This window comes from Felis catus, chromosome D4 (genome assembly GCF_018350175.1).
Source record: "Felis catus isolate Fca126 chromosome D4, F.catus_Fca126_mat1.0, whole genome shotgun sequence".
NCBI lineage: Eukaryota > Metazoa > Chordata > Mammalia > Carnivora > Felidae > Felis > Felis catus.
The window spans coordinates 72,738,656-72,757,001 of record NC_058380.1 but is presented as its reverse complement, the minus strand read 5'-3'; the positions used below and the strand labels follow the sequence as shown (position 1 = coordinate 72,757,001).

The window sequence follows — 18,346 nt, the reverse complement described above, 5'->3', positions numbered from 1 at the left end:
TTGTCCTGAAAATAAGCAAACTGATTATTTAGCTGAAAAAGCCAGAGAAAGTAAACCAAATGAAAAAATAATAGAGCGAATCATGGGGTACCTGGGTGGCTTAGTCGGTTAAGTATCCGACTCTTGATCTCAGCTCCAGTCTTAATCTCAGGGTTATGAGTTCAAGCCCTGCACTGGGCTCACACTGGACATGAAGCCTACTTTAAAAAAAATAGAGGGGTGCCTGGGTGGCTCAGTCAGTTAAGCCTCTGACTCTTGATTTTGGCTCCAGTCATAATCTCATGGTTCATGGGACTGAACCCCATGTTGGGCTCTGAGCTGATGGTGTGGAACTGCTTGGGATTCCCTCTCTTTCCCTCTCTCTCTGCCCCTTCCCTGCTTGCTCTCTCTCTCTCTCTCTCAAAAATAAACTTAAAAAAAACAATAGCGTGAATCAATAAAAAATAAAACATAAATTAATGAACTAGAAAAGATATAAATTGGGATAGATTAAAAAGTGAAAATATGTAGGGGTGCCTAGCTGGCTCAGTTGGAAGAGCATTCAACTCTTGATCTCCAGGTTGTGAGTTTGACCTCCATGTTGGGTGTAGAGACTACTTAAATAAATTTTTTAAAAAGCTTAAAAAATGAAACTATGGGGTAACTGGGTGGCTCAGTCGGTCAAGCCACTGAGCTCAGGTCATGATCTCATGGTTCATGGGTTCAAGCCCACAAAGGGCTATCTGCTGTCACCATCAAGCAGACTTTGGATCCTCTGTTCCCCTCTTTCTCTGCCCCTCCCCCACTTGCATGCTCACTCTCTCTCTCCCTCTCAAAAATAAACATATTTTAAAAATTGAAAATATGTAATCTTTGGAGAGACCTACTTTGACAAACTTCTAGTGGTTGTGACAGCAAGAAAGAGAAAGAAGAAGAAAGGAAATGTACATTTAAATAACATTAGGAATGAGAAAGACAGTAAACTATAGAAAATGAATCAATAATATGAAAGAACATTATATACTTTGTACATATTAACTTGAAAATCTAGGTAACCTGAATAATTTTCTAGCAAAATGCAAATTACCAAAGTTAGTTCAAAAGATCTGAAGAGCCCCCAAAATATGGTGAATGATGGTCAGGGATGTATATCACTCCTAAGGAGTTGGCTTTATGGAGTCTATTCAGCTTTTGCATTTAAACAGTTTTGGAGCATAGGAAAAAGAAAGTTTCTTCATTTTTTTCTACTCAAAATCTAGCAGATATATAATAAAAAGTGTATGAATATAAAGGTAAACAGACAATGTTTGTTTTGCACAGTGCCAGGTTAAAGTAAGGCATGTTTAAAGTGTGCATGTTAGAACCGTGCAAAGCGAGAACAAGGCTCCAACACACGGCTCTGATATGCACGAGCAGCAATTAACATGCTACCATGGAAAACAAGGGCTGCCTCTATTATCAAATCAGATTCAGAACTGCAAGAAAGCAATACTACATCGAGACAAGTAGGGATTGTTGCAGAGTGTAAACATGATTCGGTCTTAATAAACATGTTAATATCATTGACTTACTCATAGAGAAAGTAACATGGACTTGCTGAGTACTGAAAAATGACTTGAAAGTATGATATCCATTTGAAATTTTCTTTTTTTTTTAATTTATTTTTGAGAGAGAGAGACAGAGCGTGAGCGGGGGAGGGCCAGAGAGAGGGAGACACAGAATCCGAAGCAGGCTCCAGGCTCTGAGCTGTCAGCACAGAGCCCCACGCAGGGCTCGAACCACAAACCATGAGAACATGACCTGAGCTGAAGTCGGACGCCCAACCGACTGAGCCACCCAGGCGCCCCTCCATTTGAAATTTTTAAGAATTCAAATTAAGTTTAGATTGGAAGAAAAAAAATCCAATCCTCTTACTATGATGAAGAGTATTTTACAGACCAGAACTATAAATATTATACCTATGATGGAAATGTTAGAAATTTTTTTTTATAATGTCAGGAATAGGATGAGCTTGCTGAATATAATTACTGTTATATAACACACTGTTCTGGAGGTCCTAGCCAACCAGGCAAGACAAGAAAAAAAATGACACACACACACACACACACACACACACACGTATGTATGTATGTATATGTGTATACTAAAGGAAGACGATAAAAATATAATTGTTTTCTGATAATCTGATTGTTGGTCTAGGAAATTTCCAAGAGATTCAGCTGAAAAGCCATCAGTGGGATAGTTATATGCAAAATATAAAAATGCAACAGCTTTCTTACATACCAGTAAAAGCCAGTTAAAACAACTATGACTCCCAAACTTAACTGGTTTCAGATTTTTATATTGTCACTTGCAACTCCCTACTTGCAGGTGTTAACCTCTCTTTGTATTAGTTGGGATTCCTTTGGTTGCAAAAGATAAGCCAAATTTGAACAAGCCTTGGCAGGGATGTCAGCATTAGTGGTCTCCAGGACCACTAATGGTCTCAGGACTCTTCTCCCATCTCCGCTTCTCTGTGTAGAGTGGCTTTCTTTATATAGCTTACAACATAACCCCCCAGCACTCCCTAAGGTTTGCATCTTACAGCTTCAGGTACTGGCAATGTTCCAACTCTTATTTTCAACAGAAAAAATCTAAAGAAAGGATTCTGGTTGGCCCACTCCTGATCCAAACATCCAACCAAAAGGTAGGCTGTTGTACTAACATGATGGCTTCTTCAGTAACAATTGGGACTAGAGGAGTGGCTCCTTAATAAGGGATGTTGAGAAAAAAGTCTTTTGCCTGTAGTACTTAAAAACAACACAAGACACGACAAGAAACCAACCAACCTCTGATAGCTTCCTGTTGCCCTTAGACTAAATTTCAAACTGTTCACCTTGTAAGCAAGTCTTTACATAATTTGCTTTCACCCTCTGGTACATTGTTTGCAAAGACAGCCACAACTGCTCCCCTCCCTGTTCCCACCCCTCTCTGCAATGCTGCTCCTCCCATCAAGGGGTGGAACCTATTTTTCCCATCCTTGGAATCTGGGCTGGCCATGACTTGTCTTGACTAAAGAACATGGCAAAAGTTAACTGTGTGTGAATTCCAAACTTAGGCCTCAAGAGATGCTGCTTTCATCTGCTTTGGTCTTATAGGTTCCAACAGGTTGTGCTTTCATCAGCTTAGTACATGTTACCAAGTGAGGAAGCCCAGTTAGACCATGTAACATGTGAAGCAGAGACAAGCTGTCTCCCATCTAATACCCTGCACCCACATGTTAGATACTCCAAGTGACCAGTAGAAGAACTACCCAGCTAAGAACAACCCATAGAATCATGAGCAAATAAAATGTATGTTGCTTTAAGCCACTAACCTTTTGAGTGGTTTGTTATGCAGCTATCATTAACTGGTACACACACTATTTCTCTAGCCTAATCTGCTGTTTTCTCTGTATATTATTTTCCAGCCTCACTGAACTCTGTGCCATTCACAGGAACCATCAGGTACTCTTACGTCTCTTAAGTCTTTGCACTCTACTTCCTATGTCCAGAATGCCTTTTTCTTCTAACCTTCTCTATTTGGAAAATCTCTCTTATTTCAGATCTAGCTCAAATTCTGCTGTCTACATAAAGACTTTTCCAGCTTCCCTAAGCAAAGTTACTCTCTCACCTAGGATCCCACAACACTTAATTTAATTTTTTATTATGGCCTTCTCCATATTGCAGAGCTTCTTATCTATTTTTATGTCTGCTTCTCAAAATGGACCGAGAGCTCCCTGAAGGCAAGAATGACATCTTATACATGACCAGGTCTTCAACACACAGCAGAACGCCTGCAACACATCAGTGATCCACAATGAACTGATAAACACAGTTAAGTCAATGAATTTACCTCACAGTCAGGACAGCCAAACTGACTTAAGATGCAGAATGTTTTTCTTGATTTACATAGAATACCACAGATTACAAAGTAAAACCACAGCAAAAGCAACTCCTGGAGAAATGTCGAGTCATACAACTTATATTGTATGTACATAAGAAACCACTCATTCTGGCCCACGTTGGCTGCCTCCTTAGTTTTCTCAGACTGAATTTTGGTTGGTGGTTGGTTATTTGTCCAGGTTACCAAGGTCTTTAAATTTGTTATAAAGACATCACATGAAACTATTTTTCTTCATTAATGACTCTGTATAGAATCACCATGTCAAAATTCACCATGGATTATAAACTTGGTTTCTTGGATGTCAAAATGACCAAAGAGAAGTAAGAAAGAGCATGGTCATGGGGTCGATGACTCCAGAAAGAACAGAGTAAGAAAAGGCTGACTTGCATGGCAAGTTCCAAAACTACACAGTAATCTTTGACACTTGAAAGAGTTATAAGACAAGCCAATGAAGAGTTACTTTGGGGGAATGTCTCAAATCCCTCTGTGGATAATCTTAACTAGGAGGATGAAAAAAGTGGAGAAATGTTTATGAACTACAAGTACTCTTCTAGGAAAATAAAATGAATCCTGAAGTAACCATTGCTGACAACAAAAATTAACTTCATTCTTGCAGTTACCAACTTTTAATTTATTCAGAAAGATAAGTGTGGAACCTCAAGATGCTCTATTTTCCAATGAGTGAGTCTAGGTCACTGAAATAGCAACCTTGAGGGAGATGGGTCAGGGAGGATCAGATCACACCTGTGAAAATAACTTGTATGAAAAATACTATGTGAAACTCACACAGTAGGCAACAGAGTGAGACTGGAGGGTATACCCCACTTATTTAGATGATATTTTGAAGTCTGATTTGACTCCTTGCTTTCTCCCTTGAACAAACAACTAAATTTGAGGCTCACCAGCTACCAAATCATGCTCAAGAGCTGTTACCTACCTTGTCTCCTGTCAGCTATAACTATCTTTAAAGACACATCTAGATTAAAAATATCTTGGGGTACCTTGGTGGCTCAATCGACTGAGTGTCTGACTCTTGATTCCAACTCAGGTCATGATCTTGCGATTTGTGGGTTTGATCACCGTGTCGGGCTCTGTGCTGCTTGGGATTCTTTCTGCCTGTCTCTCTGCCCCCTCTCCCATGCATGTGCATGCACTCTCCCTCTCTTAAAATAAGCAAATTTGCTTAAAATAAACATATATATACATATATATACACACACATTGAGACCAAGAAGGTGAGACTAAAGAATATGGATTTTAGATGCCACAATTCCTTCTTTTTATTAAATATTGGCTAATCCTTTAAGATACTGGCCTCTTTCTTAAGTTATTAAAAATGTTTATTTTGGGGCGCCTGGGTGGCGCAGTTAAGCGTCCGACTTCAGCCAAGTCACGATCTCGCGGTCCGTGAGTTCAAGCCCCGCGTCGGGCTCTCGGCTGATGGCTCAGAGCCTGGAGCCTGTTTCCGATTCTGTGTCTCCCTCTCTCTCTGCCCCTCCCCCGTTCATGCTCTGTCTCTCTCTGTCCCAAAAATAAATAAACGTTGAAAAAAAAATGTTTATTTTGAGTGGCCCATGTAAATAGATTACAGAGGACTGAAATACATCTTCTTTCTCACCCATTATTCCTCTAGCTAACACAGGGGAAACTAAGAAATACCAGTGCAGGGGTGATAAGGCACACTCTACCAGACAGATGGGACATTTTCTTCACCTGGGTTGCAAAACTTATCTAATCCTTAGAGAGTGTGGAGAAATTAGGTTCTTTTCAGGGATTCCTGCATGGGAATGTAAAGGTTCCCAGTAAGAGACAACTGTCTCATAGTGACTTCACAAAGTTTAGAAGACAAGACCCTCGAGCCTAGAAAAGTTTAGTAGGGATGAAGAAATTGTGATGGGGTATGTGAGAACAGTGAATTTTAAAATTATTAATAAAGGTGAAGTGGTTATATTTTACTGATTTTTTATTATGGTAAAATACATACAACATTTACCATCTTAACCATATATAATTATACAATGCAGTGGCATTAAGTACATTTGTAACATTGCACAACCACTACCACTATTCATTTCCAGAACTTCTTCATCATTCCAAACTGTACTCATTCGACAATAACTCCACACTTCCTCCTCCCCCAGCCCCGGGTAACCTCTATCATACCTTCTATCTTTATGACCTTGCTTCTTCTAGATATCTTACATAAATGGAATAATACATACTTGTCCTTTTGTTTCTGACTTTTTTCAGTTAGTATAACATTTTCTAGGTTCATTCACGCTATAAGCATCTGTCAGTACTTCACTTCTCTTTATTGCCAAATAATATTCCATTGTATGTATATGCCACATTTTATCTATTCATCTGCTCATGCCATTTGGGTTACTCCTACGTTTTGGCTATTGTGAATAAGGCTACAAAAAATACGCTTGAACTCAGATTTTTCACAGATATATATGTTTTTAATTTTCTGGGTATATGCATAGGAGTGGAATTGCTGGGTGAAAGAGTAACTCTATGTTCAAAAACTTGTGGGGAAATGCCAGATTGTTTCCAAAGCAGCTATACCATTTTATATTCCCACCAGAAGTGTAAGAGGCTTCCAATTTCTCTATATCTGCACCAACACTTGTTATTATCTTTTTACAAAATGTTATTATTATAGTCTTTCTATTGGATGTGAAATAGAATCTCATGTGGTTTTGATTTGCATTTCCTTGATGTCTAATGAAGTTGAGTGTTTTTTCATGTGCTCATTGGCCATTTGTTTATCTTCTTTTTTTTTTTTTTTTTTTTTTTTTTTGCTTATCTTCTTTATGATAACTGCTTAATGTCTTGTCTAATTCTAAAATCTGTTAGATCTGGGTTGGTTTTGATTGATTCATTCTTTTAAGGGATATGTTCTTGCTTCTTTGCATGTCCAATAATTTTTGACAGACATTATGAATTTTATTTCTTTGGTTCTGTATATATTTATGTACCTATACATATTCTTAAGCTTTGTTCTGGGACACAGTTAAGTTACTTGAAAATCATTCAATCCTTCTATGTCTTGCCTTTTTTTTTTTTACTTAAAAAATTGTGATATAAATGACACATAACACTATATTAGTTTCAGATGTACAACACAATGATTCAATATTTGTATATACTGAAAAATGATTACCATAGTCTAGCTAACATCCATCATCACATACAGTTAAATTTTTTGTATTGTTAATGGGAACTTTTAAGATCTACTCTCTTAGCAACTTTCAAATATACAATACAGTATTGTCAACTATTGTCACCAAACTGTACATCATATTCCCACGACTTATTTATTTTATAGCTGGAAGTTTAAACCTTTTGACCACCTTCCCCATTTTACTCTCCTTCCCAGTGCCCCTCCCCACCACCTCCAGCAAACACAATCTTTTCTATTTGTCTATGAGTTTGGGTGTTTTGTTGTTGTTGTTGTTGTTGTTTTGTTTTGCTTTTAGATTCCACATATAAGTGAGATCTTAAGGCATTTGTCTTTCTCTGACTTACTTCACCTAGCATAATGCCCTCTAGGTCCATTCATGTTGTTGCAAATGACAGGATTTCCTTCTTTTTTATAGCTGAGTAATATCCCATTGTGTATATATGCACCACATTTTTTTTTATCCATTCATCCATTGATGGACACTTAGGTTGCTTCCATGTCTCGGCTATTGTAAATAATGGTGCAATGAACATGAGGGTGCCTAAATCTTTTTGTTTTTGTTTCCTTCAGATACCCGGAAGTGGAATTGATGGATCATACGGTAATTCCATTTTTAGTGTTTTGAGGAACCTCTATTCTGTTTCCCATAGTGGCTACACTAATTTACGTTCCAACAATAAAGCACAAGGGTTCCCTTTCCACATTCTCACTAACACCTGTTATTTCCTGTCTTTTTGATATTAGCCATTCTGACAGATATGAGGTGGTATCTCATTGTGGTTTTGATTTGCATTTCCCTGATGATTAGTGATGCTAGCACCTTTTTATGCACCTGGGTCTAGCTTTTAAGATTTGTTGGGTGGGATTAGAACAGAGCTTGGTCTAGAGCTAACTATTCTCTACATCTGATACAAGACCTTTCTCAGTACTCTCATTTGTTACCTTTCTCTAAAGGATTTGTTGCTATCTGTTCTGTTGAAAACACTTTGTTGCACATATTGTGCTCAGTGTTCTGGTTATTATAGCAGAAGGGTAATTTTGGGCCCTTTTCCTCTTATGGCCACAAGTGGAAATTTTTCGTTATTTTCAAATCTGCTGGATTATTTTGATTAGTATGTTGTTGCTTGCTCATTTTTATAATTCTTATCATTTCTGTAAATATTTCATATATATTAGTCTATAATCTACTGCCTAAAGTCCTTGGTGTCTAAATCCATTGCTTGCTGTGTCTATGCAACCTCATTCATAGTGATCTATTTCCTTGAGTGGCTGGTGTTTTGTTTTGTTTTTTTTAACTGCTTATTTTTGACAGAGGGAGTGTGAGACAGGGAGTGGCAAAAAGAGAGGGAGACAGAGAATCTAAAGCAGGCTCTCTGCTGTCAGCATAGAGCCCACTGTGGAGCTCGAACCCATGAACCGTGAGATCACGCCCTGAGAAGTTGGTTGCTTAACTGACTGAGCCACCCAGGCACCCCTCCTCCCCCTAACCTTTATTAATGAACACATATTTAGCTGACTTTAATCTGCAAAAAAACTAAACCCCTACCTTTTGGGTGTTTCACTTCAAAGATTATTAGCATATGACTCTGTGAGGAGACAAATGTAGGGCCTAGAACCTCTTAAGGCTCCTTTCAGTGTCCTCTCCTAAATCCAGGATTCTTCAGTGATGTATCTGTCTCTTCCCTTCCTTAATGATGTTATACATCTAAACCCTCAGGAGAACCCTGCCTTTCATATGTGCTACTGCTCACTGCTCACTGCTCCAGTTCCAGCTGTCTTTGTGTGTGTGTGTGTGTGTGTGTGTGTGTGTGTGTGTGTGTGTCCGAGTGTGTGCATGTGCACATGCACACTGTGGATGTTTCCTCTCCTTTTTGCAAGTAGAGCAGAAAGGCCCCTCACGGTATCTATAGCACCATGCTGTCAGGAGTAGAAACCTGGAGGGGTGCCTGGGTGGCTCAGGCAGTTAATCGACTGACTATTCATCTCAGCTCAGGTCATGATCTCATGGTTTGTGAGATGGAGTCTCACGCTGGGCTCTGCACTGACAACATAGAGCCCGCTTGGGATTCTCTCTGCCCCTCCCCTGTGCACACACAATCTTGCTCTCTTTCTCTCTCTCAAAATAAATAAACATTAAAAAATAAAGAAGTAGAAACCTGGATTTCTTATTTCATCTATTGTTGGTGCCCTAAACATAATACCTGAACTTGGAGATGTCACCGGCCTTGGGCTTCAGTTATGACCTCTGTGTGCAAGACCTTTAAATCTATACTTCCAGCTTTAACATCTCTCCCATGTTTGTTTGTGTGAGTGCATGTGTGTGTGTATTTTTTTTAATTTAATTTTTTAAGTAAGCTCTAGGCCCAATGTGGAGATTGAACTCATGACCCCGAGATCAAGAGTCATATACTCTACTGACTGAGCCAGCCAGGTGCCCCCTTTTCTCTCATGTTTTAATTCCCACATTCCCAACTGTTTATTGGACATGTCCATCTGGTTAGCTGTCTGATTTAGACTCAGTATATCCAAATCAAAACACGCCTTTCTGTTCTGTCTCTGTATGCCCAAAAATGTTTCCTTCACATTCACAAATCTCAAACATTTCAAGTTGGAAGGGTAAATTTTAAGAGCTCATTTTGCAACTAGGGAAATTGAGGACCAAGGATACTAAATAAATTTTTGCTTATCACTTCCAATTAATTTTTCCCAAATATCTCTTTCATTATGTTATTTCCTGTTAAGGAAACTTCAGTGATTTCCCTTTAGCCTAACCCTTTAGATCCTACAGTCACAGCATTTCCCTCTTGTGACAATCTCTTCCCAGTTGCCACTGCAATAATCCTTCAGATAAACTCACTCCTTACAAACAAAAACAAAACAAAACTTCAAGGGCATCCCAATATTCATAAGATTTTAGTTTGGCATTTAAAGGTTTATCAAAATCTTGTTTTAGAGTCCACTATCCCCATACGTGAAGTCTATCTTCCAAATCTTTTTCTTTCTTTCTCATGTCACTCAGCCTAGAAGACTCTTCTTCATCTAATTCTAGTGAAATTCCAACTCTCCTTCAAAACACAGCTTTAACTATCAATTCCTTCACTAGTCTCATCAGACTGAAATTAATTTATCCGCCTGAATTTTTTTTTTTTTTGGCATTTCTGACCTGTAAATTCACAGAACACTTACTAAATTCTGCTTTGTACTGTGCCTTTTTTTCTTTTGATTTCATGTCCTTCCCAAGTTTCCTTAAGCAAAAAGCAAGTGTTTGGTGTTCCCCACAATGCTTAACACAATGCCTGGCACTCAGAAGCTGTGAAGCTGGCTGAAAGAAGAAGTACACTCAAGAGTTTCTTACCTTGGTGATGTCTGTGTGATCTTTGAGCCCGTTGGTCATGCACCAATATCGCCACACATTCAGGGCATACCGCGTGGCTTTGGTAGTATTTGGGCTCACGGCACTGGTACACAGATCATTCAAGTCATCATTAATATTAAATACAGGAAATTTGTTGAGCTTAGTAGAATAGGCTAGAAACAAAAACAACAAAAGGCATTAAAATAATTCGCCATTCCTTTCTTTAGAGAATTACATCTTGGGATCACGTTCAATAACAGAAATCTAAGAGGTAACACTTTAAAAATGAAATTTCTATGAAGTAGACATGTATTAGAATAAATAAAGTAGGGAACAATATTTCTAGCATAGAATTAAGGCAGTAAACTTGCCTTTGGCCCTAGTATTTTTGCCATATATATCAACTGATACACCAATGCAGGCATTCCAGTAACAGAAAGAAAAAAATGAATGCAGAAAAACAAAGAATGTTCTAGCTAAAACTTTCACTGGAAAGAAAAAAAGGCATTCATATGAACAACAAAAAAATAGAAGGAAGTAAGGGAAGGCAAGTTACACATCCTTTCTCTTGACCCTCAGTGCATGTAGAGCCGTTATTTCTCTGTAATATAGTGTCTTATGTGCCATCCTGGACAACCTTGAATTAAATGGTGTTGGCATAGTTCTTTAATTTTTTTCACAAATGAACAAAGAGATATTTAAATCCTTACTCCACAATCCATCAGCTACCTTAGAATCAGAAAAGAAGGTAAAGTGAGAATAACTTTAGGGGAAAGAAGAGAGAACTGCCAGAGGGCCTCACAGCATCTCAGAGGAGAAGGAACAGATTTTAAATTGCAATTGTCAAACTATGTCAGATGAAAACTGGTCTTCCTCAAGGTGTCCACTTTAATTGTTGGCTACCAAAGAGATAATCAAGTCCATAACCATTAGACCTTTCTTTATACTCTGTGATCTACTAAAACCAAGCTTAAATTGTTTAAACTGTTGTCTTTGAATAGAAAAAAAAATCAAGGTAGACCACCTTAAAATGAAAGCAATGCCAACCTGTAGTTTATCTAATGGTTCTGATCCTCTTTGGAATGTTTCTATGTTCAAACAAGGTGCTAAGAGGCTGAGAAACAGCAAAATGGAAAGTTAGTGCAATTACCAAGGTGATCTGCAGATTGGTTCCATTTTGCCTAACTCACCTCACCTTTCACTGCTCTCACTGAGGAACTCCCAACCACCAGCTCCTGCTATCCCCAGCATCCACTTGGGCCCAGGACACCACACCAACCTTCCCTACCCGAAGCCGAGAAATCTCCCCATGGTCTTCGTGCCAAATAGTGTCTTTTCTCCCATTTCTAATTCCAAGCTCACTTCTACATAACCTTCTTCACATGAACCCAACTCCTTATTCTCTCCAGTATGTGTCTCACATTTGCTTTATTATTCCTTAGAACTGTGATGTAATTGTGTCCAGAAGATCTCCAGTTGGTTTGTATTGCTCCTTAAGACTGTGTTCTTCACACTTTGAGTTTGCTGTTGAACTGCTGAACACATAATCTACTTTAATAGATGCTTTTAGCAAGAGAGGAAGAAACAGTGCTAGAAATGTTATCCTAAGTGACTGAATCATGTAAGCATATTCTTCTCACCACCCTCATAAACTGAGATCATTCATATCGTTTCTGGGCCTTGCTTGGTATTAATGAAAGGATTCTAGCACAAAATTTATTATTATTACATCTAGTATTAATTGAATGCTTACTATATGCCAAGAGTTATATAAATGATCTGTAATCACTAAGCAATTGTGTTGTTATACTTATTTTACAGATAAGGAAACTAAGTCACCTCATACATTTAGTAACTTCATACATCACTCATCCAATATTTACCAAGGTGCCCTCTCTGTGCCAGACCCTGGGCTGTCCCAAGTCATGGAGTTAGCAAGTGCCAGAGCTAGGGTATGGACCTGGATCCCACTGACTCTGTGCTCTGGCTGCCACAGCAAAGGCAGCATGTACTACACAGATAAAGTTCTCAGTACAGAATACAATTTAGATATTAGCCACTTATGAAAAGTATATCCTGGCCCCCAACATATACTCGTATTAGCCTTCAGTGAGGAGAACTAAGTCCGATTTATTTGCACAACCACTACAGTTTCACTATGTTTATTATTATTTTTTTAGTGTTTATTTATTTTTGAGAGACAGAGAGATACAGAGCGTGAGCAGGGGAGGGGTAGAGAGGGAGAGGAAGACACAGAGTCAGAAGCAGGCTCCAGGCTCTGAGCTGACAGCCGAGAGCCTGATGCAGGGCTCGAACCCATGAACCGCAAGATCATGACCTGAGCCAAAGTTGGATGCTTAACTGACTGAGCCACCCTGGTGCCTCTATTTATTTATTTATTGTTAGTAACCAGAACACAGGATGTATTTGCAACACAGCCCAGTCCCCATCATTTCAGTACAGTACAGGAGCAGAAAAAAGTCACACTGCAAGATAGGAGGTTTAATTATTACATGAAAAAATTACATGGCTTTAAATAATTTCATTTTTATCATAGGATAGAGACTGTATACTGAAAATGGAAAACAAAATCCTAGTACATACAGAAACAGTAAAGAATGCTTGTATGCTTACATAAAGGGAAATAAATTGTGTGAAAATGATTAAATGACATATATGTTTCTTTCATAAGTGTATTTAAGGATTAAATTAAACTTACATAATAAGCTGCTCTTTGAAAATTCTGAGTAGAAGTGGCAGAGCTATGGCGTCGAGGGCATTTTTAGGAGACCGTATGATGGAGAAACAAACAAAAGTAAGAACTTGTAACAGAATATGGAACAAAGTGGGGACCACTAAAGAAGGATTTGAATTCTCCTTCCATTGGAGAATAGGCAAACTCTGAGCTCAAATCTAGGAAGAGCTGGCCATTGGAGGGGGAGTGGGCCATGGGGTCAGGTACTCACTCTAAGGACGGCCAGATCTGAACAACTGCCCTGGCTCTCTACGCATGGCTACCACATACATCATGTACAGCATAGGTGTTGGCAAGCACAGTGTGTAATGTGAGGGAAATCACTGTGAAAGACTATCCTCAGAGTCAGAGAGAGAAGGGGCCTTGCCTCAGGAAACCTGAGGCAGCCCCACTGGACACAGGGAAGGAAAAACAAAAAGCAACTGCAAAAAAGCAAAAAATCCCTGAATGCATGCATGCCCTGTCTTAGGTAGCACCATCCCTGTGTCTACATTTGCAAGTTCCTGGCTTCCCAGCTTGCTTTCAGCTTATACACCCTGAAGGGATGCCTATTCATGGGACTTCTTTGCCCATTCATTATAGCTGGGTGAAGTCCACTCGCAAAACCCTGTGTTCAACTATTAGTCGCAAAAGTGAGCTCTATCCAGATATATCAAACAGGAACGCTTAACAATGTCTAAGGAAATCCCTGTGAGCTGGCAGCAATGATACATCTAGACTTTCATTTTAAAATGTGAGCACACAAGCGTTACTTGGCAACTGGGGAAAACCAGTAGCATGAAACTTACCAAGTTTCACAAGCAGATCAACGGGATCCACATTCCCACTCTCCCGCAGTGTTAATTCAGAAAACCAAAGAAAAAGTTTAAAAGATCACAAATGTATCATTACATAAACCTGAGAGCATAATGCATCCTTAAAACAATGACAGCTTTCATTGGAAAAGAAAAAATAGGAGAACAAGAAAGACCGTAGAAATTGAAAATGATTGACAAAATAATATTTTAAAAATATTTGATAGAAGAACTGTGTATTTGAATGAACACTGCTAAAAGACAAATTAGTGATATGGAAGGAATTTCCCCTGAGGGCAAGCAAAATCATAACAGTTTTTAAATTATGAGGGTGGGTTAAGAGGGGTGGGAGACTGATATAGGAGATTCAAAATCCATCTGATAAGAGTTCAAAAGAAAAAATTGAGAAGATAGAATACAATAAATAGTCAAAGAAATAATATATGAAAAGTTCCATTAATCAAAGAGATTTTAATCTTTAGGATGTTAAAGCTCATGAACTGTCAAACAGACATACTGAAGAAGACACATATATAAACATATCTTAGTGAAATTTCCAAGGTCTATGAACAAAAAAGAAAATTCTGTGATCCTTCTAGTAAGAGGGGTAGTGGGGAGCCATTAACAGTAACATGAATCAGATTTCTCATCTGTGACACCCCATGCTACAATATAATGACTCTGTCTTCTCAGAGTTGTAAGAGGAAAAGGCTAAGAAATGAATAATTCTATTACCTACCTAAGGTATCATTCAAGTGCTAGGGCAAAATAAAGACATTTTCAATCGTGAAAGACAAAGCATCAAGAACAAGTTAACAGAAGAAAAGAAAACTCAAAAATGATGGCAGGAGGACTTCCGCTTAGGGCTATCATGAAGCAGCTGGTATTACACTATCTTTCCTGCTGAAAATAAAGCTAGATACAATGCCCTGGAAAACAACCACAGTAACTGGAACTCAAGGAGCAAACATCCTGGTGAGAAGGGAAATGCACAGAGGGGAGTCCTGCATTGATTGCCATGTTTTCCTCTTCAGTCATCTGAAGGGTTGCAGTGCAGGTCATAGAACCCAAACAAACAAGCAGGCTGCAGTCTACAGCAATCCTAGGGAAACAAGTACACAAATATTCAAGTACAGGGCTAACAAGCAGCCAGTACTTGAGAGTCGGAGAACCTGGAGGAAGGGAACCATGGAAAAGTAAGCCAACATTCTGCATGCAATTTTCCTTCTAGGAATTGCTGATTCCTAAGCTAAACACACAGGGGTAAGATGCAAAAAAAACAAGTAGAAAGGAGAAATCACTAAGAGGAAACCTCATGGCACTGAGGGTCAAGAATAGTAATCCAGGGCCTTCCAAGGCATAAAAAACTTGGTAACAATACAGACTTTCATTTGAGACCCAGGAAGGGCTTAACTGTAAGAATAAGAGAAACGAAATACAGATGGTCCCTGACTTACTATGGTTCGACTTTATAATGATGCAAAAGTAATAGGCATTCAGTAGAAACTGTACTTCAGAATTTGAATTTTGATCTTTTCCTGGGCTAAGAATATGTGGTAAGATGCTCTCTCACAATGCAGGGCAAGGGTGGCCAGCTGCAGCTCCCAGTCAGCCACATGATAAGGGTAAACAACCGATACTCTCATAACCATTCTGTACCCATACAACCATTCTGTCTTTCACTTTCAGTACAGTATTCAGTAAATTACATGAGATATTCAACACTTTACTCTAAAACAGGCTTTGTGTTAGATGATTTTGCCCAACTGTAGGCTAATGTCAGTGTTCTGAGCACATGGAGGGTTAGGCTAGGCAGAGATGTTCACTAGGTTAGGCGTATTAAATGCATTTTCTACCGAAAACATTTTTAACTTATGATGGGCTTATCAAGATATAACCTCACTGTAAGTCAAGGAAGACCTGTAGAACAGTCTCACCTGGGTTAAGGTGATCTGCCTACCTTATTTGCTAGCTAGCAGAAATTTAAATCCTCTCTGGAGGAAGGATAACATCTTCAGCAAGCTTTCATACAAAATGGCCATCATTCATAACAAGTTAACACAGTATAAAATAAGGCCAAATGAATGAAAAACAAGAGAAAAATCAGACATGATTATCCAGATTACTGGAGTTGTCAGACACGGACTTTCAAGTAAGTTTAATATGTTCAAGAAAATAAGAAAAAGGTAGAGAATTTTACTAGAGCATTAAAATCTATTAGCAAAATGGAACTTACAAAATCCTCTTCTGTCTTTCTCTTCGTCCTCTTTCCTTCATCTGTTTCCCTTTTCTTCCTGAACTACTCAGTTTCAAAACTGTTGGTGGGGCAGAGCAAAGTAGACACCTGTACTGGAGTATGTGTATGTTGAAGGGACTGTGGTGGCTTACAGTGAGGCATGAAGCCTGAAAGGGTAAAGAGGACACCTGCATAGAACTGCCCAGTGAGGGGTGTAGGAAGCTGGGGCAAGAAATATGTTTCAGTGGGGAGACAATAGATCCTGAACTCAGAGGAAAAAAACATCTCATGCAGGGGTATCCAGGTATGTGGTGTGACTGTCTGAGCAGACTAAGGACACCCACACAGCAACGGGAGATATGGGGAAAAGCCCTATGTGAAAAGTTAGAGTCTTGCTGGAGTGAGTAGGGCTTCCCTGCATGGGAGTGGCCTGGTGCCAGTTATCACAGCCCAAGAAGTGTGATGAGAGCTTTCCATGCAGGAGGGCTTACCAGCATAGGACGTCAGGATTTGAGTGCAGTGAGAAAGGGATCTGTGGTTGGGAAGATGGCCCAGTGCAGGGTGTTATAAGTTGAGGAGATAAAAGACAAGGAGAAAATCTTAAAAGAAACGGGAGGAAAAGTACAAATTACCTTCAGTGGAGCAACAACAGATTGATTGGTTTTTCAACTGGTATGATGGAAGCCAGGAGACAGATGATCATCTTTAACATGCTGAAAGAAAACTGCTACAAGTGTAGAATTCATACTAAGCAAAGCATCCTTCAAAAATAAAGGTGAACTACAGAGGAAGTCATACAAAATAATGAATGTCTTCGTTATCAGCAGTCAAGCATTAAGTGATAATAAAGGGAGTTTTTCAGGCAAAGGAAGTGATCCAGGATGTAAGCACATTGATAGAGCAAAAAGTAAAGAATACTGGAAAGATTGAATATGTAGGTGAATCTAAATGAATGCAGCTGTTTAAAACAATACTAGTGGTGTCTTGGGCTTTAAATGCATGTAGAATTAATATTCATTACAACAGCACAGAAGAAAGTAACTGGAGCTAGTGTTGAAAGGTCTTTGTATTATCCAGAAAATGATGAAAACACTAATTTAAAGTAGACCTTAACAGTGCAAGGATGCATATTTTAATCTCCATGGTAACCACTACAAGAATATTGAAAGAATGTGTAAGTTGATAGGGGAGGAAGATGGGAATAAAAAAAAAAACTTGCTTAATCAAAAACAAGGCACAAAGAATAGATAAGACAAAGCAAAAAAATGTAGGATATATTTATTTTTTATTTTTATCTATTTATCTATCTATCTATCTATCTATCTATTTATTTATTTATTTATTTATTTATTTATTTTGAGAGACAGAGAGAGAGATTGAGAGAGCGTGTGCACAGGAGAGGCAGAGAGGGGGAGAGAGAATCCCAAGCAGGCTCTGCACTGTCAGTGCAGAACCTGATGCAGGGCTCAAACTCACAAACTGTGAGATCATGACTTGAGCTCATATCAAGAGTTGGATGCTTAACCAACCGAGCGACCCAGGTGCTCCTAGGATATATTTACACCTAAAAGTATCAATTATTACAGGATCAATATTTCAATTAAAAGATAAGTGATGTCAGTCTGGATAAACAAAACTCAGTTACGCGTCCCTTACACATAGGAATAAATGGGGTAGAAAGGTTGAAAGCAAAAGGATGAAAAAAAGATATACCATATAAACAATAAAGAAAAGAAGGCAGGTATAGCTATCTATCAGACAAAACAGACTTTAAGGCAACAAGTATTACTAAAAATAAAGAGACCTTTTTTTAGGTTTATTTATTTGAGAGTGGGAGAATGCACACCTGCAGGGGAGAGGCAGAGAGAGAAGGAGAGAGAGAATCCAAGCCAGCTCCACACTGTCAGTGCAAGCCTGATGCAGGACTCATACTCACAAACTGTGAGATCATGACCTGAGCCTAAAGCAAGAATCAGACACTTAATTGACTGAGCTACCCAGGCACCCCTAAAGAGAAATGTTATAAAATTCAACAGAAAGATACAACAATCCTAAATTTCTATAGATCTAATCACATAGCTGCAAAATATAAAAAGCTAAAGTAAGAATTTTAAAA

At 38.7% G+C, this 18,346-nt stretch overlaps 1 protein-coding gene across 3 annotated transcripts in view; it reads right to left on the bottom strand.

Moving 5' to 3' along the window:
* The window catches only part of KIAA1958 (uncharacterized protein KIAA1958 homolog), a 158,639-nt gene that overhangs the window by 11,244 nt on the left and 129,049 nt on the right, over positions 1-18,346 (bottom strand). For all 3 annotated transcript variants that reach the window (XM_023242572.2, XM_023242571.2, XR_002737620.2), the window contains one exon: positions 10,446-10,618. In XM_023242572.2, the coding sequence (XP_023098340.1) occupies positions 10,446-10,618 (173 nt within the window). The remainder of the gene's footprint in view (positions 1-10,445; positions 10,619-18,346) is intronic.